The sequence below is a fragment of the Gavialis gangeticus genome, unplaced genomic scaffold (assembly GCF_001723915.1).
Source record: "Gavialis gangeticus isolate Ggan-Ray unplaced genomic scaffold, GavGan_comp1, whole genome shotgun sequence".
Taxonomy (NCBI): Eukaryota; Metazoa; Chordata; order Crocodylia; family Gavialidae; genus Gavialis; species Gavialis gangeticus.
Genome location: NW_017728994.1, coordinates 43,663,160 through 43,690,489, shown reverse-complemented (window position 1 = coordinate 43,690,489; position 27,330 = coordinate 43,663,160). Strand labels below are relative to the sequence as shown.

Here is a 27,330-nt window from a genome sequence, read left to right as displayed (position 1 = left end):
AACCGGTTTGAACCGGTTTAAACTGGTTTTGCCTGGTGTAACAAAAGGACTTTTGATTTCATTGTGGATGAGAGACTGTCACTGGGCAAGACAGAAAAGGAATGGCAAATATCTCTAGTCTTTGCTTTTCAGGCTGCAAGAAGGGACGGCTAAGAAAACTGCAAGTGGAGAGCAGTGAAAGAGAGGTCTAATGCTAGTCTTTAGTAACTTGAAAGATCATTTCTATTCCAAACCCCTTCTCTTTAGGTTTTATTATGTCTCTTAACCTTAATTCATGTTAAAATAATGCCAGGATAACTAAACTTGTCACTTAATTTCCAGATTTTATTGAGTGAAGTCTTTTTATGAATTGGCCTAATTTTGATTTAAATTGTTGAAATGGCAGCTAGAGGAATCAGATTTTTAGATTGTTGAATATTAGTGGTACCACAATTTAAATGAATAAAACATGAGCTTTGAGCAGGCGGTTGGACTAAGTTACCTCCTGAGGTCCCTTCCAACCCTAATTTTCTATGACTCCATGATTAATAAAACAAAAGATGATATATATATAAATATTTGTTGTTTCTATGTATATCTAAATTTGATTAATTTTAAAACATACTAATGAGGTTCAGTTATTTAAATCTGTTTCACTTCCAGATTTTTGCAGCCAGAGGCCGCCTGTGCCACTTGTGGCCAACCTGAAGCACATGCTCCACAAGTGGCACCAACAGCCCCTATGGCATACTGGAAGGGGAAGGCAACAAAACAGCAGATAGGTCAGGAAACAAAGAAGAGTAGAGTTAGGAGCAGAAAGCAGAGGAAGTAGATCAAAGCGACTCCTGGGGATGGTGGGGGGCTAATTTGCAGCACAGAACCAAAAGCTGACCCCCATTGCATCGGCATGATGCTACAGTATTTGGCTTACCTGTGCAGGAGAAATCTCTTTTTTTCTTTTATTTTTCTTAAAGGAAATAATCCTTTTAAATATTTATATCTAGGGGTCTTTGTGTCTATTTTAAGATTTTGTAAGAATTTTTTTAAATCTAATTTGCCTCAACAATGTTTCTTTAAAAGATACTACTTTCCATGTCGAAAGAAATAAGGTTGATAGGTGAAACATTTTGTCGTGCCAAAGATTTGAGATCTTGGCTTTATTTTGGAGCCAAAAAAAGAAAGAGTTCACAAGAGACAGAAATCTAAACTAATGGCTGAAAAGTATTTCAGCTATAAATTTGAACACATGAAGGTACCTCTTTAAATATTGAGGTTTTTTTAATGAAGAAGAAAAGGATATACAATAATGGTGGCACCGTGCCGCTCCACCTTCCCCCTGGACTCTGAGCTGGGACACTTGACCAACTGTCTGGGATCAGCCAACAAAATTCGGAACTGTCTCGGCTAAACCAGGATGTATGGTCACCCTATTTATAAATGACTTGCAAGTAATTCACATAGTTGTAGTATGTCTTTCCTTTCTAATGGTGTGACAGTATGGGTTCCAACTAACAGGAAAAAGAAGGCAAAACTGAGTAGCAGCACATGCAAAAATACAATAGTTGTCCGTTGGAGAGCTTTTTGATCTAATACAAATAATAATGCAGCAGATTTTCCAAATATAAAGTATTACCCAACTGTAATCTTTAACTCTTCTAAATGGGTTCAGAAGGAGAAAGAGAAGCAAAGAGAGAACCCATGGTCTGCAGGGCAGGATGCTACAATAGAATAACATTACTGTCTCCACATCGTAGGAAGGGAATTGTTGCGTACTGGACAGCAGATATAGGAAAGTGGTTCTTGCAGAAAGCTACTGTATTTCATAAGCCAATTAAAAGTATTCTGTGACCAAAGGTAGCATCTGTCTCTGCAGTCAGAACCAGCTAGCAGTGAAACATTTGTAAATATATATTATATATTTGTAAATATATTGGTAGCTATAGTATTCAGTGTCCAGTTCTCTCTACCTAAGACAAGATGAGTTTACTATCTGCCTTCACAACAGTGTCTTTGTGGCTTTGTTACTAAAATGCAAGATTCAGGTAGGCTACTGAATTCCTAAGCTATATATAGATAGCCTAACACCTATAGTCAAGAATGCTTTTATTTTTGTTGAGAAAAGAGCTTAGTTATTTTTCTTGAATGCAAAATTTATGTCCATTTATCTATGCTGTTGTTACTTCCACAATTTTTAGTCTGTTCAGAGAGATACTTGGAGATGATCCAAAAGCTTATTGTAACTCGTACCTTTTCAGATGTTTCTCACAGAGTTGATAGGATGTCAGCAGTCCATGATTCCCACTGACATCACAGTGAAAACACTAACTATCAAGTTTTGAGGGGCAAGGATTTCCTAGTTGGTCCAATAAAAGTTATCACCGTATGTAGCTGGGATAGAGCTAGACAAGCTTTTGAATCCAAGATATTCTTTGTCAAGTTTTGATACATTTGATACATTCCAAAGCGGTGGTTGAATTCCTTCTCAACTTGATCCTGTACTTGGATCGAGCTATTGCTAAGATTTAAATAACTGGGGACAGAATTTTCAGTCAAGTTCTTGAACTCTTTTCTGACCCTGTTGGCTGCAACTAAAATATAGCACACACCCATCTATTAACAAATGCATTTGCCTGCAATGATAGGTTGGAGGAATTGGAAATCTTTTTAAGGTGAGGATTTACTATTTTTAATTTGGCTCTGAATTGCATTTTTCAATTGACATTGGGTCATATGTTAAACATTAACATGTAGAATCAACTCTAGGTTTATAAAATACACTTAATATGCATTTTATCTTGTTTAAAATAAATTATACTGGCTTGGGAGCCAAAAACCCTCATGGAAACTGGGGCAACCTGACCATAGGTCATATTCTAGTTTGGGGTTTAAACCACGTACTGAAAGAACTCGGTGAACTAGAATTTTGAGATCATCCCGAAACTTCATCTTGTAGATTTGCACCTCCACAACCAATTTGGTGTTAGGATGTCGGCTGACACTTTGAGCAGTGCAAATAAGCCGAAGTCAACGTGCGTGAGGGCTTACAATGAGTAGTGGCTGATCAACTGTAGGTGTGAATGTGTCCTCTGAAAGGCATGTAGTAAAAAAAAAACAACCATAGCAAATCTGCAGGTACCGTTGTCGGAAAGAACTCTGAAAAACAATCTGCATTAATGAGACATTCGAGGCCAAAGGAGGGCACAAGAAAATACCAGCTCCAGTGCCCAGCAAGGTTGTTCTAGAAAGGTGTCCCTAGTGAGTGTAGGGACTTGACATAGAATTTTTCTTCCCTTTTAGATATTTTACACAGGTTGATTGACCGGAGTGCAACTTTATAAATAATCAAAAAAAAAGTTAGAAACAAAAGAGCTTTCCCTCTGCTTTTAGCAAGAGGGGTAGCTCTGTTGTTCCCTCAGGACACCTCCCCCGTTGTTCCTCCCTCCAATTCAAATGTTAATCACTAATGAAAAAAGGGGTAATAGAGTAGTTGGTTCCAAAAATGGGTAAAACAAACCAGTCCAGGTTTTTGCTGATGAGCATTATCTGCTTTCTGTTGTGTTGGCAGACCAGGCAGAATGACAAAACTGTAGGCAAAATGACACTCAAACAAGTTCTCGATCTCCCAAGTTGAACTTTGGTGAATGAGCCTGAAGTGATGGTGAAGTCAGCTGTCTTTGCCTCCTGAGGAGTCAGCCTTCCTCTCTTAGGGGTTTTACCCATGATGGTGGTGGTGGAGTGATATATTCCTTATGGTGCTTGAACCTTCGCCTCTGTACATCGTTGTCTTAGTGGTGCAGAGGAGTGCAAACAAACAGGCTTGTCAATTTTATACAGACTTCATTCCGCAACATAAGATTACTAAGAAGTACAACAGAAGTATAACTGTCCATTTCTTAATCTGATGCATCTCTCCCTCTTGTTTTTTTAAGATGATCCAGAAGGTGCTTTTGTACCACCTGAATTTGATATCACTGGTAACACCTTTGAGGCAAGTAATAAACTTCAAATGAAGACAAATCTTAATTTTGGTATCTGCAGTACTGAACGCTAGTTTTTCTTGATCCTTGATGTTAATGTTTATTTTTGGTATTTAGGAGTTGATGAGATCTCTATTATTTTGGAGATATAGGCTGTACATACATTGAATGTAAATTTCAAAGGAACACAAAGTTTTCATATGTAAACCATTCTTTACTAGCTGTTAAAATACAAAAATGTCTTTTGGCTAAATATTATAGTGGTCTGCCTTAAACCACGGCTGGTCTGTATTACATTTTATATCCTTCATTGGCTAAACTTGTTTGTTCAGGGAATAGCTATGAATTTATGATTAAATATAAAATTTGTTTGCAATCCTCATCAATAAGATAATTCATAGTGGGATAATCAACAATTTTATCTTTGGCTTAATGAAGAAACAGATGGATTTCTATTGCACCACAATCCTCAGATGCTCTACATTGTTAAATTAGGATTAGATTGTTTACACTAATTCATTAACCTCCCCAATCAGCCATCCCATTGCTAAAGCACATTTTCCCCCAACTGATTTCTATAGAAGAAACTCCTAGATACACTATTTATTGTAGCTTTTTTAAATTTATGGTTTGTATTTTTAGATTATAACTAAAATGGTTAAATTAGAAACGTATTCTGTTGACAGTCGGGGTGTAAGGGAATCTCTGTTTCTGCATAATCTAATACAAATTGCTTTATTAATTTTGACAGTTATCTTCTGTATAATCAGTCTTATAATTAAATCTCATGCTCAGCACTTTTTTAATGTTTCTTAGTGAACCTTGGCAATGGAATGCGACAAAAAAAGATGGAAAAATACAAATATTGTAGATGATGGCAGAGTACTGTTATGGATCAGTAAAAGCAAAGTCCAAAATCCTGTAATTTCATTCTAGCTTTTTGAGGTCTTCACCATTTTTTCCCTCTTATGCAGAAACATATTTTCTCCTTCGGTCCAAACTCCTTCAGTTATTCCTTTAGTAGCAGTGGTCTTAGCTGCCATCTGTAAGCTTCTGGCTGGCCAGTGTTCTGAAAGCTTAAAGGTTTGGAATTAATTGGCTTAATTTTAGAACATGTTGCTTTTTTTTCTGTAACATCCATATCTGCTCCCTGACCATTCATATTGCTTGCTACCTTCTAAATGTTGAGATCTCCTTCTTAAGAAGGTAGAAGAGGTAGAGGGAGTTCATGAAAAAATCAGACTCCATATGATTGTATCCTCTCTTCTGGGCAATTTTTGCAAGGCCTTGGCTTGAGGGAATATGTAATTTTTTTTTTTAATAGGTCCAGCAGCCTTTTACAGGTCCTGGGCTGGGACAATCCATATCCAATCTGGGTGGCTTTGGCCACATATCAACATCAGGGGCTGGTGGTGGGAAGGGTTTTCCTTGTTCTTCTACTACAGCCAGTCGCCTGGGAGCTGTGGCTATGCCTTGCTGCTCCACTTGGCCCCCCTGCTCCCTGGCTGCAGTTTAAGTCCAGCTTCAGGCTGGAGGGGAGCTGTGCCAGGGCCAGGGAGTTGGAAGCTGCTTCCACACTGCTGCCATGTCTCCCTGCCCTCCCCCTCTGCTCTCCTGAACTACCCAGCCTAGCCCTGGTGCAGTTCACCTCCAGTTGGAAGCTAAGCTCACACTACAACTAAGGGGCAGAGGAAGGACGAGGAGGAAAGGGAAAAGTGGCAGTGATGCGGAAACATCTTCTGGGTCCCTGGCTCCCATGTAGTTCCTTACTGCTCAGCCTCAACATGGGTATGGGCACAGGCAAAGCCCTGTGGCTTCTTGGGCCATATATTGTCAACCACAGCTCTCTACAATGGTAATGAGTTTCCCTATTTGTTTGGGGGTTTTGTTCCTTCTGTGAGATGAGAATGTGTGCAGCTACTTGTTCCTTGGACATGGCCTTTTTGTTTGCTTTTTAGTGCAATGGCATATGCACGATTACTTATTAACATACATGTTCAAGGCACTCTGCTGACAGTAGCAACAAAAGATAATGTTTTTCCATGTCCTGTTTCATTATAAAATGAGCCTTTAATATTGTAACTCCTAACTATTTTGATGGTAATCCACCCTGTCAACTACTTTCTGTCAAAGGACAATTGGAATCTTTGGCTAGTCTATATGTAATGTATATCTGTCATCACTTACAGTTAGTGTGACAATTTGCAGTTTCTAGTATATGGGTCAAAATTAATTTAAAATCATTACTGGATTTAAGGGGAAAAAAGGCTCTTTACAAATCCTTCAAATACAGGCTACCATTCTTTCAATAAGTAGTAGGCTGTTTCCTTCTTTGTGAATTGCTGGCCCTGAACTTTAATGGAATTGTGACTCCAGTCTAATTAGCAACTAAACTTAGCTGGCACTCACCAGTGTCCCAGAGTAACAGACACAGGCAACACATTGGAATGCATTGCTATTCCAGTGTCTGAAAAGGCGCCTTTATAGACTTAGGTTTTGAGTGAGCATTATGGATAGTAAGAGAAAGTTTGGTTTACTGGATCAAGCACAGGACTGAGTAATGGGTATTCTGAGTTTCATGTGCATTCTTGGGAAAGTCAGTAAATCATCTTTTTTCCCAGCTGTAAAATGGCAATGTTTAATTGGCGATGCTAATTTCAGAGCAATTAAAAAATTTCAAAGAGTAAAATTGAACACTAAAAAGTTAAGTTTAAGGTACTACTGAGATGCCATTGGCAGAGTTGTTATAGATCACCAGATATTAAGGTGAAGGTGGCCATGGAAGGAACTTCCAGTACTGTCAGTGGAAAAAGTCATCACTTAGAAAGGCTGAGTGACTTTTCAAAATTTCTTTTAACCAACCTGATGACCTAGTGCTAGCACAATGTAAGGGTCATAATCAAACAGCTGGGGAGTGATGTGCAGTCAGCATGCCTGCCTACTTTTGGAAGGGAGGGATCCCAAGTCTGGGGTGTGAGTGAGAAGCTTCAGTGGCTGCTCCATTTCCTGCCTAAACTGGTCCAATACTTGGATGCAGTTGCCTGATTAGGCACTGCTCCGGCCCTTTTTTACTAGTGTAGGATTGTGGCAGTGCAAGGAAAAGGAAGAATGCTGATTGGATTATTTAGTTTCCTGCAGGACAGCATTTAATGTAGTAAACATGAGGAGGAATCTAGAAGGACTTTATTTTTAATTGGACACTTTTAAGGTTTTAGATCTACTTCCATATAGACAGTTGTTAATAGCACAGCATAGAGGGAAGTAGCAGCAAAAAGAGAAAGAAGAAAGAGTAAGGTATCAAAGACCTATTTATTATTGTTGTTGTTATTATTTCAAAGGCAGATACCTATGAGAAGTTGTCATCAGTCTAAGCCTGAATGTTTCTTAAGCTGATGCTGTTCATGAAACTGAGCATGTTGACTTCTGGTCTGTAGCTGTTGTATTTCTATCGGAGTGTTCCGTAGATGCTACCTTAGGCCACCCATTGTGTTGGAAAACAGTCTCTATTTTGTTTTTGTTTTTTACCTTCCACTGTGTCTTATGCTAAAATCAGTTAGCAATGACTATGTAGATCCAAAGCCCTAACCCCAAATTGTCTAATAAATATTTTATAGGGATCCTGCTCTGGTTCCAGTAGAGGGTGGCATGGAGTATTTTTAGAAAATAAAGTATTAGAGGCTGAGAAGCAGATTCATTTTAAGGTACTTGTGAATTAACAGGTGTTGAGCTTTTTCAGTATTCACCTCTTAGATATCTGAAAACTGTCATCCTTACTCAGTACGGTAACAAACAATTTAGATTCATTATTAACTGATTTTTGAGAGAGAATCCTCTTCATCAAAATAGCAAAAGCTTTACTAATTTTCTTTCTTTTTTTTTCTCAGTGGTTCCTTAGCTGTCCATACTCCTTTTTCTGGCCTTGCATTAAAATGTGCTAAATTGGTGAATTTTGACTAGTAAGAAAGATGCAATAGAATGTTACTGAGTTCTTTAATAGACTAATTTTAAGCACTAACAGTACAATAGGGGTTTGCTTCGGGTTATGTGCGGGTCATCTGAATCCAGCTTCAAATGGCTATTTGTCCACATCACAAAACTACCATTCAGTCTGGCACAGTGATTTATTGATGTATGGCCTCACATTTCTAACATTTGATCTTGCATATAGATGCAAAGGTTACAGATGTATGCCATGTGTGAACATAGTTTATAAGCTTTTAATAGCACAGCTGTTCAGTTTCACATGTTGTAATGAATGGGTTTAATAGAGGTGCATCAGTATATCAGATTGACTTAAAGGAAAATTAATGTTATCAGCTATTGGATTTTTTTTGGCTGGTGTAGCTGATGATGTTAACTGATAAATATAATATGCCTTCTGGTGGGGGCCCCCAGACACTGCATGCATGTGTGCAGCCGCATGCATACATGTGGCCAGGAGTGTAGCCAGCTATCACGGAGAGCAATGCCATGCAGGTAAGTCTGTGGAGGGGAAGGGGCATGGGGGAGGGAAGAGACATGGGGGGGGCAGATTGAAGCCCCCATGGTGAGGGGAGGGAGTGGGGCTGGGGGCGCTGCCCAGTCAGAGCAGTGAATGGAGCCAGGGCGGGCAGTTGGATGGAGCTGTGGGTATATCACCCAGAGGACCAAGGGGAGGGGCTGCTGCATCCCTCGCCCCAGGGGAGGCGTGGTGGGGCATGTGCTCCTCCAAATTTGTATGCAGGGTGGTTGCGGGCTTCTTGCTGCAGGTTTGCGTCTCTCTGCCCTACTGCCTTTTCCTGGGGAGCCCTGCACTGGCCATACACCCCTTGCTTACCTGGCAGCAGTGAGGGTGGCAAGTTGTGTCTCCTGCTGCCATGCAGGCAGAGGATGTGCAGTCAGCATGGGGTCCCTGGGGCAAAGGCAGCAGGGCAGAGAGCCCTGAGCCTGCAGCAAGCATTCCACATCTGCCTTTGCCCCACTTGGCTCCAGTTAAAAGTTATCCCCACACTTAAAAATGGTGGCAGCAGTGCTTGAACTAAAGCTCATTCGCCAAGCTTTAGTTCAAGTGACTGCAGCCATTTTTAAGTGCCAGGATGCTGATCCCCTGAATGAGCCTCCCATGGCTCTGTCCTGCTCCCTGTCCCGGCCCCAAGTCCCATTCCCTGCCTGAGCTGGGTAGTGCCCCCAGCACCTGCTTCACTCCTTCCTTCACCGTGTGGGCCTTGAGCTGCCCCCCATACTCCTTCCCTCCCACACACCCCTTGCTCTCCACACTGCCCAGCTGCATTCCTGTAAACTGGGTATCAGATCAGTATCAGCTGATATGCCCGGTAAATAATCGGGTATTGGTATAAGCCAAGAAAATCTTTAGTGGTGCATCACTAGGATTTAATGTAAATTTGTGAACTTTTCAGGGCTCACCTAAAGCAGACTGCTTCTGACTGTAGAGCTGGTGGCACATAGTGGGGCTAGTTGTGGCAGGGTAGTTCCTATAAAATACCACAATGTTGCAGAATAACCTCCAGAATAAATTGAGTATAGGGCACCTCAGCCTTAGCCCTCACTGCCTTGTGGGTACTCTTTGATTAGAGGAAGTCTAAGGACATCACCCTGACATAAATGTACCCTCACCGAGGCATTAGGCAGTCAGCAGCTCTAATCAGAAGTTCCAACCATCAAGGCACTGAATGTCTGGACCTGATCTGGCCTTTGGATTCTATCTAGATGGTCTAAAGGTGGGGGACGGTAGGTCTAGAGCAGCCTCTACTCCTCCATACTCTTGCCTAGGTATATGCTCTGCAGGTCTCGGTGTGGTGGTCACATAGACTTCTCGTGCATATGCCATAGTTCAGAGGATCAACAGTTGCCAAGACAACCATTCGTGGTCAGGCTGTATCATCTTTCCTCTGTTAAGATGAGAAAACAGAGTAGTAGTTATAATTTTCCTTTTCTGTACTTTGTAAAGATAGAAAACATTTTGAGAATAAAACAATCATAGGCTTTTGGGGATGTGGTAATAGCAAGTTTGGGCAGAACGAGGGCAAATGAAGCTAACTTCATAGGTTCAGGTTTTTGTTTGTCCCCCTCTCCACCATTCCAGTATCTGCCTTTGTTCTCTCATACAAGGCAAGAACTGAGTGTGCTGATTTGGTAGCTGGGAGAAAGCCAAGGAAATAGCAGTGTTCCTTTAGAAAATGAAGATGGACACTATAAACAGTGTAAAGTCTTATCTGCACATGCAAGCTGCATCAGTTTAAAAAGAAAATGTTAGTTAAAAGATTTAATTGAACTTATGCAAACTTCTGTAAGAGAGAGTATACTGACTTTACAAGCCATTTTAATTATGCTTGTGTAGTAGCTTAACTTACAAGTTAAACTTCATAATTTTGTCTAAAAGAGAACAGTTAAGAAGTTGATTAGTGTCAATAATCAACGAAGTATACGAAGTTCAACTGAGGAGTAGAAGTGACCTTTAACATATTGCTAAATTAACATACTGGGATGTATGCAACTGGTAACTTTTTCAGTGCAAAAAAGTCTAACCCTCTTGGTCTAAGGAACTGGAACATAAAAGATGTTCAAGATATAGATCAGCAGCTCGATCTAGAACAGTGGTCTCCAGCCTTTTTAAGTAGGAGATCACCTTTGGCATTTAAAAGCATCCCAAGATTTACCTTGCACTGCTGCCACTCCCAACCCTCCTTTGCCCAGCAGGTGAGTCAGTGGGGAGGGAAGAGGGGGGGAAATCAAAGCAGAGGGAAAAAAAATTATGCACCTCCCCAGCAGGTAAGTCCCACCTGGCTGGGGCCCCACTCAACTTACCCCTGCTCCTGCCTTTGTGGCACTGTCTATTACTGCGAGGGCCTCAATCTAGCCCCTGCCCCTTCCCTCCCCCATTGACTGACCTGCTGGGCTGGGGCGCATGCATGCATGCGGGCACTCAGCTGTGCACTCCAGCCTTGGATCGACTCTAAGAGGCTCCAAGATCTACTGCAAGACGCTCCAAGATCTATCAGTGGATCAAGATCCATTGGTTGGTGACCACCGATCTGGAACCTGTGAAGAGGCTGACAAGCTCAGGTCCCAACTATAGTTGCCTCTGTAAATATGTAGTTCCATCTCCTCTTCCCTACCTTAACTACCAAAAAGTAACTGCCTTCTTCTTGTCCTCTTTAAAGCTGCTTTTTTGGCTGCTACCATTCTGTTCCTCAGCTGTGATGGGGGGGGGGAGGGAAGAGAAGTGAATTTATTCATTCTTTCAGAACTTTCTGGTTGACAAGATGAAGCAAGGAAAATTGTGATACTGCATTTTTCCTATAGTTTCTCTATTTGGGATTTTCTTCAGTGCCAACACCTAATGCTGCCTCCTGCTGAGACCCCTCGCTTCATGCAGCAGTAGCAACATGAAATTTTTCAGAATCCTCAGCAGCTGACTGCTGTCCAGAGCACTTTGAACAGAGCAGCAAAGCCAATTCTAGTCTTGTTAAAATATTTGCTTGGCAAAATTTGTGAGCACCAACAGAAGGTACTGTATCTGGCTGTCTATAGGCAACACTTTTGCTTTGTTGTATTTAGGGTTGTCTCTGATTCTTATAGCAACAAAAATTACTGTGCAGATTTTGTTTCAGTTAGTTGTATCTACTGCTGATTCTGTTCTTGCTCATGTGGAGAGACCTACATAACTTGCAGTAAGAGAAAGCAATTTCTGCAGCTTAGCCATATCCTGAAGAGCTGATGTTTGCGGTCATTTTGTGGCACCGCTGCTTCTTAGTGCTGATTGAAAGAGGGGCCCTGCCCCTTGGTGCTTATTAGCAGAGAGACCCTAAAGGGGAGGAGGGACAAAGGGGTGGCCATCATCTTGACTACTGACTGCCCTTGTGTGGCCCTGCCTCTGATTGCTGATTGTGGAGAGGCTTGAGGGAGCAGCTGCCATCTTGGCTGTTGCCTTTTGTGCTGTTGCCTTTTGTGCTGCCCCACCAGCTGGTGCCTTCCCCTCTTGGGTGGGCTGCAAGGCCAGGTCACAGTGGCACTGGGGAGCCAGCATTTTATTTTTAATTTTTTTTGGTTGATTTCCTGTAAAATTGCTGGTTGGTGTTCTCTGCTTGGTGTCCCTCCTTTGAACCCTTGTTACCAGCGTATGACCTACACTCCTGCCCCTGGTTTCTTCTGTATTGCCCCAATAATGAATTATTATGTATCTAGTAGCCTCCCTAATTGAGGGAGGCTGATAGTTTTCTTTGTGGCCTACATCCAATGGCCCCCTTTTATGTAACAAATAGGCCTGTGTCTGATAGCAGCAGGCGTAGATGCTCTAGAGGAAAAGAATTGAACCAAGTATATCTAGAGCATGGGTTGGATTGGGCCCATGGTAGACTCCATTTCCCAGCAGCACCCGCCCATGTTGCTGTGGCTGGTTTCCATTGAGACCCTAGCAGCAGTGGGGCCGTGACAGCATGGGACTAGGGTTTCCATGGAGACTGGCCTCAGCAGCACTGGCAGAGTGCACGGTTGGGCGGGGAGCTCCTTCGGGGCTGGGATCTTGCGGTGGTGACAGCGTGGTCCAGAGCTGGGGTAGAGTCACGATCCACTGCCTGCATGCCTTGCTTGGCCCCAGAGCAGCTCCCTGCCTAGCCGTGTGCACTGCCAGCATTGCCTGGGCTGGTCTCCATGGAAGGCCTGGCCTCACAGCCACCATTTTGAAGCATGTCATGGCTTGGCTGCTGGAAAATGGAGTCCAGCCATTTTGCCCACTCCCTATCTTAAATTATCTGTCCCCTATCCGTTACCTTCCCTAGCATCCACCGTCATTGGAGATGTTTCCTCTGGCATCTCTAAATGGAATGTTATTGCATGTGCCCAAATGTGGTACTTGGCTGTTCAGAGATCAGTGTTCGAAGAGTATTCTGCTCAACTTTATGAAGAGTTTGTATCAACTTTATGAAGAGTTTGTATCTTTTCTTCTGCACAGAAATTTTCACTAAAGACAAAATGACCCACGCTGAGGTTCTATAATTTCTTTCGACCACCTGTCTGATCTATTGTAAAAGCTGCACAGAAGTAGTTTTGCATTTGGTATGGGCTACTGGGTTATGGGGTATTAGCTCCCTCCATCCTGGGCTATCTACTGAGTGAAGGATACTCAGCCTTACAGGCTCTCTGAGGTCTTTTTAACCTTGTGGTTTTCATTTCATATGTGAGGGTAACACCACAGAACTTCAGTCAGTAGATGACTTGGGAAATATGGAAAACATAATTCATTCTTTTAAAATCAGAACAAATATCAGCAGTTGTCCAGGAGACAGCACGCTGGACGCTGTAGGTAGCAATAGAGTACAGAAAATAAAGTTGCAATTTTTGCTGCTGGGATTTGGTTACTTGGGATCTCTTAAATATGCAAATCTTAAATATTTATGTTCCTAAAAAGAAGGAGGATTTTTACTCAGTGTATCTGAAAATATTTTAAAACTAATTTAGGGGCTTGGTTAGCTGTGAGCTTTAAAAGTAGTATTCTATTTTATGTAGGTTCAGCCAAGAAATGCATCTGTATTAATTGCTCCTCTTATTTTTGGTGATGTGATTAACTATACAAAACAACTCCATGTTTTACTAAATGAAGCTTAAACTAGGCAACATGTCAGGATAGATAAATTTAACCTTTTTCCTGCTTTAGGGTTGTGTCTGCATTGCATGCATTTAGGGTGGGTGGGTGGTGCTTTTTATTGACTATTTCAAACAATGATAAATGAGTTCTCAAGGTTCTTTTGGAAATAATATATCATTGCACAGCTGGTAGGTATATGCCTAGTTTGCTGGAGCTGGAGAACTCTCTGACCTGATGTACCTCTTTCGTATCCTCATGCTTCCAGGCAAGAGCATAAAGGATGGAGCCTCCCCCTTTTCCACTCCCCGAATCATCCTCATTCTTAGTGCCTGTGGCTAGTCAGAATATCCTACTTCTCTAAGCCTCTGATTTTATCTCTAAAGGGAGTAATTAACAGTACTTAGCAAGCTTCTTCCAAGTTATAACATTTTCTTTTTGATACCACAGTCAGAATATTTGCCCATAAATCACCAGCCTTTTAAACACTTTCTATTTTGTGATGCCTTTGAATGATGGGCCCTCAAGATGTCTCTTTCATCTTGCTTTGAATCACATCCCTAATTGATGTGACAGCTGCTTGTCTGTCTCATAAAGGACTTAATGTTTCAGAAATTCTTGTGTGAGGGCTGTTCCCTTGTAGCAGTATTATTTACCAGGAGACTGATACAAGTTTCCTTGTTCAAAGACCATGAGGAAAAATTGGTACTCCTGGCTGCTTCTGCCAAAATGATTAATTTACCTAGCAGGTCACCACAGGTGGCTAAGCCTTAAAGACAGGTGCCTTAGAAAATATAGATTGCTTTCTTTTCATCCATGTCTTAGGCATCATAAACCTCTCATCTTAAAAATACCTAAAAATTGAGAAAGTACCAATCAGTGCTCAGTAAATCCTATGTCAGGCATCTTGATGCAAGAGGCTGGGGATCGAACATTAGGTCCCAGCCTTACACCTTTACTGAATTCCACCTTTGTACCTATATCTTCTCATCTTTCAGTTATGTTGTCTGAATCTGTTGGATTCTGTCCAACTTCCACTTCTCTGGTACCGACAGCTTAACCATTACTAGGAATTTATGTAGTTTTTCAGAGTTCTCCATTACTTTGGACTGAACTCACTGTTCTCAACTCATTCTTCAGTAGTACTTGGTGAAACTAGGTTTATTGTCATTGTCTTTTATAAAAAATGTTGATTATCCATCTCCTGTGATAGCACACTACTTCAATATCTCAAATCCCTTTATTAAGGGGCTCTTGTTTCATAGTTTCTAGGGTTGGAAGGGACCTGAATAGATCATCAAGTCCAACCCCATGCGCAGAGCAGAAATGAGTGCTGGTATCATAATACCCCAGCCAGATATCTATCCAACTTCCTCTTGAAGACCCCCAGGGTAGGAGAGAGCACCACCTCCCTTGTGAGCCCATTCCAGAGCCTGGCAGCCCTAACCATAAAGTTATGCCTCCTCATATCAAGCCTGAACCTGCTCTCAGTCAATTTGTGGCTGTTATTCCGTGTTATCCCAGGTGTTGCCTTGGGGAACAAAGCCTCACCTATTTTCCGCCTGGCCTGCTGCCCCCTGACCGTGTGAGTGGCCCTCCTCTGAACCCTGTCAAGGTTAGCCACATTCCTCTTAAAGTGCAGCACTCAGAACTGGATGCAGTACTTCAACTGTGGCCTGACCAGTGCTGATAGAGGGGAAGGATCCCCTCCCTGGACCTGGTTGTGATGCATCTGTAGATGCACGACAAGGTGCAGTTAGCCTTACTGACCACTTCCACGGATTGGCAGCTCATGTCCATCCTGGAGTCGGCAAGGACTCTACTGTGTTGACAGTATGAATACGATGGCTTCAAATAGACATTCAGATTGTTGGCATCATCTATCATGGTCACGAGCCTCATATGATTTCTAGTATCCATGCAACCTTTATGCTCCTTTCATTTTCTGTGATAGTGATAATTCCATCTCATCAGTTAACTTTAAATTTAAATTAGGATCCCCACAGCACTTGTGGATCTCCCACAGGTCAGGAACTCATCGTGAGACTTTTTCCTATCCATTCAGGGTTCAGAAACTGGAAAATATTTATGTATCTCCAAATGATGCTTTGTATCAGAACAAATTTCTGTTCTGGCGACTTAAAGAATCTTGAAGCTTCAGCTGTGCAAGCTGTTACTTATTCTGCATGCCTCTACATTGGGTTGCTTAGCAATCCCACTCAACAAAGTGTTCTTGGATGCTGCCAGGGTCTAGTGGCACATACCAGTGCCTCTAGGACTGCCTGTAAAATATGCTGACACACAGTAGGTGTGGCCCTGTGTACATTTAGAGAAGCCTCTAAAAGGGAACATTTCAAAATGGCAACAGCTATTATGTTATGCATGGTTAAGCCAGGAATCATACAAACATAGTAAAACCATGCCAACATTAACGCTGCTGAAACTGGAGTGGTTTTACTGTACTCATGTCATTCTCAGTTTGCCTGCATGTAAGAATTAAAATGTAATGACTGCTGCCTTCTTGAAATGTTTCCTTTTTAAAATGGCTTTAAGTGTACATCTATCCATATCCAGAATTGGTCAATGGATTTAATCAATTCAGTCTCATCTAGTACTAAGATACCACTGCCTTGTTGGTCACAGGAACAAATGAAAGGTCTCTGCAAAGCCAATAGAAATTAATCCCAAAGCAGCTGAAGTGCTTCCACTGTAGTTCAGGGGTGGGCAGTTATTTTGGCTGGTGACCCACTTAAGGAGTTTTGGTAAGGGTGGGGGTAGAGACAGGGAAGGTGTTGACCTAGCGTCAGTCCCCTATCACAGCAGTTTGCACTGCCTGACACAGAGGAGAGGGGGGTGGCCTGGGGAGATGCCAGTTTATCCTGTCTGCCCCACACCCATGGCAGGGGACACCAGATGGAGCAGACAGGTGGGCAGGGTCTCCATGGAGAGTGGCCTGGGATCCCCAGGGGTGGGGAATGAAATGGGATGGGGCGCATGTGAATGGGGAGCAGCATCTGGGGGCAGGATGAGTGGGTGGAGATAGGACATGGGGTTATAGGGTGCTGGCATCATGGGGCTAGGGCTGGGAGAAAAACCTGATCTATTTCCCACTCATTCCTGTGACAGGTGCCTGCTCCACTTCCACAGAGAACAGATGGGCAGGGAATTGATACCCATCACAGGGAGAAGCAGGGAACAGATTACAACTCTGCCTGGGCCCCCACCCCATGCTGTCACTGCCCTGTTATTTCAGTCCTGATTCCCAGCTCCAGCCCCCACCCACCCATCCCACTCCCAGGCATCACTTCCTGCTGTCCGTGTCCCCATCCCATCATTCCCAGCCAAGTGCACCCTGCTCACAGGGATCCTGGGCAAGTCTCCATAAAGGCCCTGCCCACCTGCTCCATCTACCACCCCTGGCAGTGGGGTGGATGGTCTTGAGGTGCCTAGGCAGCAAGGCCTGGGTCCAGCAGTGGCAAGGCATTCACCTGCTCCCAGGTGACAGCAGGGGCTGCTGGGAAGCTGAGGCCAACTGCTGCCCTGTCCCACCCCACCCCATTGACTACAGCCCCCAACATTCCTGAGAGATGCACATGGGGATAGGGTGGGCTGTGCCAAGGCAGTACCTCCATGCCCAGGGGTAACGGGACCATCCACATGTGCCACAGCCCGTGCTGCCGCTTGCACCTGTGCCAGGTGAGACCGAGGGACCCAACTCAGGCTGAATGGAATCACTTGGTGGGCTGGATGTTGTCTACTTCTGCTGTAGATAACAGACATTTTTATGTGGTAATGCTAGCAAAACTTCACACTGTCATCTGGTGAGCCATGCAGAGCTTTTATAAATTACCGCAAAATTAGAGCAGAATTTAGATCAGTCTTAGTGAAGTCAACTTTATTGTAAAGACATCTCTTTTAGCCACTTTAAATGTAGCTGATACAGCAAAAATAAAAATATTTCTGTATATCTTTCCTTTAGTATTTCTTTACTGGTATTTAAAAGAAACTGCAAATAACAATAGAGGATTTGTATTTGAAAACTGCAGATTTTCATGATAAAAACAGAATGTACTGAAAATCTGAAAACATTTGAATGATGAATGAATTTTTAGATTGGAAATTGTCCTTTGTATGTCTGCACATAATAAATGCAGACCACCAGAGCCTGCCAGGACAAGGCAAGTGTTACCGCAACTGAAGCATTTTACATGAGCTGCTTGGGTCAGCTGTTTACTTGCTAGACCGTTTGCTTGCTAGTCAACAGTAGATTTGATTTCCTGCCCAAAAACAGTCTCTTTGGCCCCTGGCAGATGTTACAATTAAGACAGTTAACTGGTTAATCACTTCATAAACAGTAATCCTGCCACATGTTTAAGGAATTAATGGTGTGACAAAATGGAAAATCAGCCACAAAAATATTCCCCTAAGGAGAGATTTCTGTGGCGGGTTTCAATTATGCCTTAAATTGAAGGTGTGGCTGGGTATCCAGAGCTCCTGTGTGGTCCTGATACAGGGATCCAGAATCAGATTGCATCATAACATTAAATGAACGTGTGCCAGGGGCCTTTATAGCTTTGCTTCTACTTGCCATATCTTTTCCTTTGGACCATCATTTGCTTCGCCATCACTTCAGTTCGTTGGATATTTGAAGCATAAAATTTGAGCAATGAGATGCCTTTCTTCATATCACTTATTTTCCTTTTCATTCCTGTTCAGGGACCACTCTTATAAAAGCACATGAGAAGGAAAAGTAGCCCTTGTAGTTTTCAGTATATAGGTGGAAGTATTATTTTAGCAGGGTGGGGGAGTGAGTAATAGAAGATTAGTGTTTGAAGGGACCTCAGAAGGTCATCTAGTCCAACCCGGTGCTCAAAGCAGGACTATCTGCAAGTATATAATCCCAGCCAAGGCTTTGTCTACCTGGGACTTAAAAACCTCTAAGGATAAAGATTCCACAATCTCTCTGAGTAGCTGGTTCCAGTGCTTTACACCCTCTAGTGACCATTTTTTCCCAAGATCTAAATTAAATTCCTTTTGCTGCAGCTTGAGACCATTGCTCCTTGTTCTGAATGAATTCAAAGTATTCAAGATCCTTCCCAGGTTATCTTTTTAGAATGGAGTAACTTTCAACATTATGAGGTCAAAACTCTGCATTGAAGACAGGTGTAGGAGAGTAGATCTGGCAATAGCCAATCCCTCCTTAATGTGGAGGCTTGGCGTACAGGGTGCATATTTGCACATTGAAGTTTAGCCTACCCACAAGCAGTTCATTGGGTAGACTGATATTATCTACAGTATTAATTTTGAGGTCTTCCCTTTTGGACTTTCATTGGAGCTACAGGTATTCAAGAAGTTCCTATTCATTTTATCTGTAGCTCAGGAAAATGGGTGTCTGTGCTTTTTTCATATTTGGATGGCTGGTTAGTGTAGAGCTGTTTTAAGGCAGCAACTATGAAATGACCAAAATCCAACCCATTTATTTTCAAGTTGAAACTATTTACTAAACAAAACAGATTGCATTATCTCTCATACAGAAAGTAGAGATCACTGAAGTAGCACTTTTGGCTTATCTACCATTCAAAAAGTCTGACCATTGGTCATTGTGACATTGTGCAGATTGATCACCCGCTCTGTAGGACTTAATTATCAATATTTCTAGAGCCAGCTAGCTTCCATATATAATAGCATACCTATGGGGCAGGATATTCCAGGTTTTTGAATCTCTAGCCTAATGGAAGGAATCACAAAGTGGATGAAAATATGATGTTCCTTTTTTTAACCCTACATCCCCATCAAAGATTATAGGAACCTTTTCTTTGGGCTGGGGTACTTGTGTGGAAGATGTAGTATTTCAGGGGTGTGGTCTGTTCTTTGCTGCTGCAGGCAGAAACTCTTTGTTGCTGCAAGCTCCACACTGCCCTGGCAACGTGTCCCCTGCCCTCCTGGCAGTGGTGAGGAGCATAACTCTACCCTGCTACCCCTGCTGCTGGAGGGCAGGCAGGGGACACCTCACCAAGGCAGCATGGGGGTCTCACAATGGCAAGAAGCTTCCCTGCTCTGCCCTGCCATGCCAGGTCCTGCCTGCGGGGCTGTGGGAAGGGAAGCCTGCACCCACAGTGCGGGGCTGGGCTGAAGGGCAGGAAGCCTGCGCCTGCAGTGGGCAGCCTGTCCCTGCCCCATTTATAGATCTGGGGGGCACAGGTCCCCCACCGGCTCCCTAGGAGTGCACACAGTGGTGGGGAGTCGGCTATGCCCTGCCCGCTCCCTACATGGGCCACGCTCAGCTCTGTCCTGGCTGGCAGACATGCATTCCAGTCCCAGGCCTCAAGCCCCACACAATGCCTGGCTGGGCAGCACCTCCAGCCCCAGCCCTACCCAACTTGCTCCCTCCCTTCCCTCCCTGTGGTGCCTCAATTCCCCCTCCCCCACCCCACCAGACTTACCTGCAGGAGCTGCTCTTCAGGCTGCTTGATAGCCATGTGCATATACATGCATGTGGTGCCCCCTGCTTGACTGCCCTTATTCTGTTCCCCCCCCCCACCCCAGCCCCTTGCAGGCTGGAACTCTGCCAGCCTGCAGAGAGCTCTTTGCAAAAGTGGAAAATCCAAGTGTTTTCCTGTTAAAATGAGAAATCCACATTTTTTTCTCCTTTTTTTCTGTGGGAAACAGAAAATTTGGATCCCTGGTTATAAGTATGAGAATGCCAAGAGTTTAGGCTTCACTTGAGTATGCATGGTTGACTAAAAAGTTCTCAGTCTCCAATTCTCTGAACATGTACTCACCAACTCTGGAACATGCATTGTGACTACACATCCTGAAGAACACTTACCATATGGATAAATTACCTTTTTAATGAGAAAATGCAAGCAATATAATTTTTGTAAGTAACTTACATTGTAAATTTCTCTCAATAAAAATCTTTTTTCAGTTATGAGGCTGAGATGAATACTTTCTGTTCAGCAACTGCATAACTGCTTTCTAAGCTTTCTTCTTACAGTGCTCATTGGGAACAAATTTTGTTAGTTTAATTAAGTGATAAATGAGTTTATCACACTACGAAAGGTAGTTTACAAGTAGAGAGTTAGTATTTTTGTTACTGCTTATAATATGCGAGGCAAGGAATGATCCCAGTAGCTTGCCATTTCAAAAGTGTGTTTTTAATATAGAATTTGTTGTAGTTTTTTAAGTTGCTAAATACCAAGAGCCAGTGTTTTTTCTGTCTGTTCTTTGTTTTATCTATACTTTTAGGCATTCTGAACTTTTACTGTAGGGTTATTTTCCAGAACATTTTGTACTAGTCTTTAAACTCTGTATCAAAGAAATTGATTGGAACTGTTATTTATCAAGGTACACTTCTCTGGCTAGGTGCAAAGGTAATAGCAGAAAGGCATCATATGCAACCTTTTCTTCACCTTTGGTCCCAGCCCAGCAAGAGACCTCGCAAAACTAAGCTTAGTAGTCCCATTAAACCTAGTGGTTTAATGATTAAAGTTACTCCAATTTGTGTCTACAGAATTGGTGCCTTTGCACATGTTTCATTTCACATAAAGTGTATTAAAGAGAAAGCTTATGAAAGTAAATGACAAATAGCGGGGGCTTGAGCTATGTACAGATTTTGGCTTGCAAGTGTGAGACGTGGTGTGTGGTTTGGTTTTGGGTTAGTGCTAAGTCACCCTCAATCAAGTGCTGTCAGACACTGAATTGTTGTGGTTTCTTTGTGCAAGAATGCCACCAAACTGAGGTTCATTTGAACTTCAGGCAAGATTATAACTCTAGTTTCTGGAGATGAAAGACTAACACGCTTATCCAGTAAACATCATCATAAAACAAGTACTTCTGGTGCCATTATACTGGTTTAATAAATAATGTAATATACAGTAGTTTCCTAGTTAATAAGAGATTAACTGACCTTTATGGGCTTGACTTTCAGCCAGGCCTCATTATGACTGCTTTTTATGTAAGTCCATAATTGTTTTTGCACAAATATTAATAGCTTGGTTTGACTTTCAGGCACAAATTATATAGACATCTGTGGTAACTGCTGGTATCTCTGGGCATTTTTACATGCACTCCAGCAGTAGTGGGGAGGGGGGTGCTGTTAGAGCTGCCCTGATTTAAAGCTCCTGGAGCTCATGTATCAGCATCCCCACACTTCAAAATGGCAACAGGGGTGCTTTATCTAAGGCTCGTTGGGTGACCTTTAGTTAAAGCACCCCGCCATCATTTTGAAGCGTGGGGATGTTGATGCACAAGTTGCAGAGTCTGGCTAAAGCACAGTAATTGACATGTGCCAGTGGACTTGATTAACTGAGTCTGTTCTGATGTGCTATAATTAGAGCACATTGGAGCAGCCTCCCGGCTCATGCACCTTTAACTTTTGGTGTAATGTACTTGGACTCGTGGTAGTTTGTCTGTCTACAACTTCTCACTTTAGGAGAAAGAGTTGATATGGTATATTAAAAATGTTTGCTTTGAACTCTAATAGAGTGTTTACTTCTATTCCTGCTGGGGTTTTTCATTATGTATTTCCTTTATATATAATTAGCTAGTAGAATTGAAGATGCATGTTGAATCTTTATTACAAGAATTCATGGAGTGCAAATCTGCAAGTATAATTTAATTGCAAATTTTTGACAGTGTATCTTTGAACCTGGCTCTGGCTCTGATTGTAAAAAAAGTTAAAACTTCTGGCACTCATTGCTAAGAAACAAAACCTCAGCCAAGCATGTAGATCACATGCATCATGCCATTCCTTTTTTGGAAGCAGGATAAATCTTACTTTAACATATCTTTTAGTTTAATATAATTGTTGCCTTAAACCCTCTGCCTCATTTCCTCACTCTGTAAAATGGGTATGATAACACTCCCACAGCTGAATATACAGGATTTCTGGATAAGTAGTGCTGCAATTGAAAAAAAAGTTCCCTATTTAAAGTATCGTCTCTCTAGAATATGGGAGAACTTACCTTGTGGTAGTGAAGGGACTGGCTACCTCCCTGGTTTGAGCTAGTGTGAAAGTGTCTCTTGTGGACTGAGATTGTGAGAGTGACTTTGAAGTATCTAGATTAAAGGATATTTTCTGCAGACGACCTGAGTGAGTAGCCAAAAGATCTTTTTTTTAAAAAAAACTAAATCCTGGGTGGAGTAGTTACTTTGATCCTAGTGTGCCTTCAGCAGGAGCGAAGATTTTAAGGAAGCCAGGGGAAATACACGTGTTCTGGCGGGGGACGAATGGACACGCACTTTAACTACAGCAGCTCCAAGAAGCCACTCTAATTAAAATGCCTGGAGTGTCTCTTGTATTAGCATCCCTGCACTTCAAAATGGCAGTAGGGGCACTTTATCTAAAGTTTGTTCAAGCCCGAATGAACATTTATTTAGCACGGTAATTTGCAGCTTCAAGCACGTGACAAACAACAACAGAAGAACTTAGCCAGTGATAAGACACAGCTCAGTAAGACGGTGATAATGCACACAACTTAACTTAACTTAAAATGCAGCATAATAAGCCAAAAAGACAACAGAAAGCCTTGCAGAGGACTTATATAATCCTGGAGGCAGAGCATCTTCTTACAGCCAGGTATTCAGAAAGTTCTTTTGTGGGATCTGCAGGTCATCTTACGTGATGAGAAGGAGATCCCACAGGCCTCATCTTTGCCTGGGTTTTTATAGCTGAATCTGCACCTCCTTCTCCCCCTTGACCATAGCGTGCTTTTTACATCCCTCACATATTGCTACCCCCCACGACTTGCATGCATTCAGTGTCTGTTTTTTCTCAGGTATTCCAGTCTCTTGCTCCTTACAGGTTCTGCTTTGAAATCTAAATGTAGCTCTCTGCTTTGTTTGGTCACATAGTCTGGGACCCTCCCCTGCTACTATCAGCACTTGTGTAACTGGGTCTGTTTAATATGAAAATATTTTATGAACTGGCCCAGGTTTTTTAAAATCAAAATAGAAAAGTCTATTGTCTTATGCATTCCAAACAGAAACCTGAACTGGGTGTCTTTGAAAATAAGTTGAGACCCTGAAATGTTTCTAGCTGTTACTCACCAATACCACTTTGTCATCCTTTATGGCTAGGGACAGAAATTGCACATAAAACAGTATAAGTGATCAGAAACCAGTTGAAATCTGTAATGCAACAGAAGTTCAATGCACATAAACCACTTTCAAGCTAAGATAAACCTGGATGGATGTTGTATTGGACTTAACTGATTTGGTTAAATCAGTTTATTGAACTCCTGTCCCAGATTCCCTCCAGATTCAAGTAAGCTCACCATCCTCCAAGATGCTTTGCATCTCTTCCAAAAACCTCTCCCTTACAGGGTGGATGGGCTAGCCTTGGCCTAAGCTGTCTGCTCCAGCTAAGCATGAAGGCATGCCAGCTTCTGGCCTGAGCCCCTGCAGGCATGTGGCTGTCCGCCCCCCCCCGCCAGGCAGAAGCCAGTGAGTTCAGTGTTTTTCAGTTTGTGTGTGTTTGGTTTTTTTTAAAGGGCTGGGACAGGCGGGGCATCCATGGGTTGGGGGCTGGGAGAGTGGGCGGGGGTTGGAGAGCTCATGGCAGAGCCCCTCCATGTGGTGGGGGGCACATGGGGATTGCCAGGGAGTGGGGGCTTTTTTTCAAAGAGCTGGGATCTGGGGCCAGGCGCGGTAGTGATTGAGAGCAGGTGGGGGATAGGGCCTGTGTGATTCAGAGGTTCTCCTGATTTGGCAGCAGCCGAATTTCTGAATCAGATTTGGCTGAATCAATTCAGGACAGTGATTCGAATCACCAAATCGAATCATGGTCCCCCCAGATTAGCTGAATCCAAATCTGAAGTGAATACTAGCCACTTCACACAGGCCTAGTAAATGTCTGTTCACTTGCTTATGGGTTCAATCTATGCAGTTTAGACTAGCCTGTGAAGATTGAATCAATTCAGTGTCAGGTTTTTTGAGTGTCTTTACTTAGCCTGTAAGGCTTCCTACTGCACTAGGCTCACTCTTCCATGCACCCTGATTTATTTAGATTTTTCTGTCTCACAGCTTTGAGATGAAGGTTTCTGAACTGAAAGAAATCTTTAGAAAAGGATACTTTACGACAAGTATGAATATTGAAAACTGAGTACATTGCAAAAGTAGCTTCATCTTTAGCAAAACAACAGGAAATGGTAAACACGATTCAGTGATGGAGGAACTTTTAGTTTAATAGAAATTTAAAACAATAGTATTATGTGCCTTGATATCATTCTAGGCACTATGTAATGCAGAAATAATCTAGAGAATATATATTTTGTAACTTGTCAGTTAAACAAATTTACTTCATCTTTCCTTATTTTGTTCCAGCTCTATCTTAAGAATCTCATGTATACAAAGAGTCATTAATGTTTTCAATATAAATTGCTCACTTGACATTTCACAGAACATGTCAAGACTTGCAGGCTTTCATTTAGATATTAGCGCAATGAAAAGGCAATTTGAATAGTGAGATTTAGTAAGAATGTAAACTTCAACCACAAGTGGATTATATGATTGTACCTAAACTATAATTCCATTTTCTCCTGGGTAAGGAATATACTTGGGACTAAATAGCTTTTGAATGCTGTTTGAATTCTTTGGCTTTTTTGCAAATATATTAAATGTAAATGATAACTGGAATAAGAAAATGTGCGCACACATGCACACAAAATCATCCTAAAGTTCATCTAAGTAATTCAATAAGTAAAATGTGTCTTTTTTTCTGGTTGTGCTAGATGATTTGTATGAACAAATAAAGATGCTAAACAGCTAAAGCATTAGATTTAATACAAAAAATGTGTAATATAGCATTTCAAAGTAATTATATTATGTGGATAATACATTGGGTCTCATAATGAACCAAAGCCTTAAAAAATATAATGGACCCACCATTGGTGATGCATAGGAGGTGCACAATAGGTGCATGTGCAGCCCCCTGAGCTTGGCAGTGCACCTCCTGCAAAAAGGACTGCTGAGCTCCCTGCTGCCATGCCCCTGCTGCTGACTGCTGCTGACACCACTGCAGCCGCCTGCGGGCGGTCACCGTGCCCCGCCAGCCTCCGGGGGCGTGCAGCATTCATGGGCCCCTGGCTGAAGGATTCGCTACTTTCAGTTTGCTGATGGATTCACCAGCAAGAAAATATGCTGTGGTTTTCACAGTATTGAGTCTTTTATACTGATACCTTGTAGTGGTATTAATCCTAAAGCCTAGGGGCAGAAATTACATATAAACCAGTTTAAGTGATCAGAAACTAGTTTAAACCTGTAACAGAACAGAAGTTCAGTGTACTTAAACCACTTTCAAAATGGCTGAAACTCGTTTAAGATAAACCTGGTTGAATGTAGTATCAGACTTAACTGATTTAGGTCAAATCTCCCCCTCTATGCGACTTTGATCAGGCCACAACTGGAGTACTGCATCCAGTACTGGGCATCGCACTTCAAAAGGGATGTTGCCAGCCTGGAGAGGGTTCAGAGGAGGACCACCTGCTTGGTGAGAGGGCAGCAGGACAGGCCCTATGAGGAGAGACTGAGGGACTGAGGGAACCTGTTCAGCCTCAGCAAGAGGAGGCTAAGGGGGGACCTGGTGGCTGCCTACAAACTCATCAGGGGAGATCAACAGCAAATAGGTAGAGCTCTTTTCTCCCCAGCACCACCTGGGGTGACATGGAACAATGGGAATAAGCTGATGGAGAATAGGTTTAGGTTAGAGATCAGAAGGCAATATTTTACAGTTAGGGTGGCCAAAATCTGGAACTAACTTCCCAGGGAAGTGGTCCTTGCCCCTACCTTGGGCAAATTCAAGAGGAGGTTGGATGATCACCTGTCCGGGGTCTTATGAACCCAGCCTTCATTCAAGGGTCAGGCTAGATGATCTGTTCAGGTTCCTCCTGACCCTAGCTACTATGAAACTATAAAATGGGTTGATGGAACTTCTGTACCAGATCCCCTCCTGGTTCTAGTTAACTCACAGTCCTGCAGCATCCAAGGATGCTTTGCAACCCTGGGCTGTGCTGTCTGTTTCAGCAAGCAGGGTCTGCCCCACCCCTCGGCTCCCTTGCTGGAGCACTATCACTCTTTCCGTGCCTGAGGAGAGGGTTCGGGAGTGGGGGGAACCCACCCCTCTGGCTGGGCACAAGACCTCCAGCCAGGTGCTGCTGGTAGGTGGGGAGGGAACCAGACCCCAGCCTGGTACTGCTGGCCTGGGGAAGCGGGGGGGAGCCTGCAACAGGGGCTTGACTCTGCCCCCCAGAACCTGGAGCTGGGTGCCATGCTCCCTTCTCAGTCTCCAGCCTTGCTGGGGAAAGGAGTTTCTACCAGGGCTTGGCTCTGCCCCCAGAGCTGGGAGCCAGGAGTCATGGCCCCTCCTCAGCCTCCTGGTGGGCTGAAAGAGGGTCAAGGGAAGCCTGCACCAGGGCTTAGCTGTGCCGGTGGAGCCAGGAGCCACACCCCTTTCTCAGCCTTGGGTTTGCTAGGAGAAGAAAGAAGCCTGCACCAGGGCTTGGCTCTGCCCCCGGGGCCAGCAGGCTGAGAAGGCGGCTTGGCTCCTGGCTCTCAGGTCAGATCCAAGCCCTGGTATAGGCTTTTCTCTCCCCCCAGCACCTCCTGGCTTGGGTCTGCCTGCAGAGCCAGGAGCCCCTGCCCCTTCTCAGCCTCCCAGCTGGCTGGGAAGAGAGAAGTCTGCACTGGGGCTTGACCCCACCCCTGGAGCTGGGAGTCTCCTAGCCATGTCCCCTTCTCAGTCTCCATGCTAGCTGGGAGGAGGCATGGCACTGTGGGGTGGAGCCAAGCCCCCCC

At 43.2% G+C, this 27,330-nt stretch overlaps 1 protein-coding gene across 1 annotated transcript in view; it reads left to right on the top strand.

Annotated features, from left to right (window-relative positions):
- The window catches only part of KNDC1 (kinase non-catalytic C-lobe domain containing 1), a 147,813-nt gene that overhangs the window by 6,036 nt on the left and 114,447 nt on the right, over positions 1 to 27,330 (top strand). Inside the window, exon 2 of the mRNA XM_019502124.1 lies at positions 3,909 to 3,967. Within this exon, the coding sequence (XP_019357669.1) occupies positions 3,909 to 3,967 (59 nt within the window). The remainder of the gene's footprint in view (positions 1 to 3,908; positions 3,968 to 27,330) is intronic.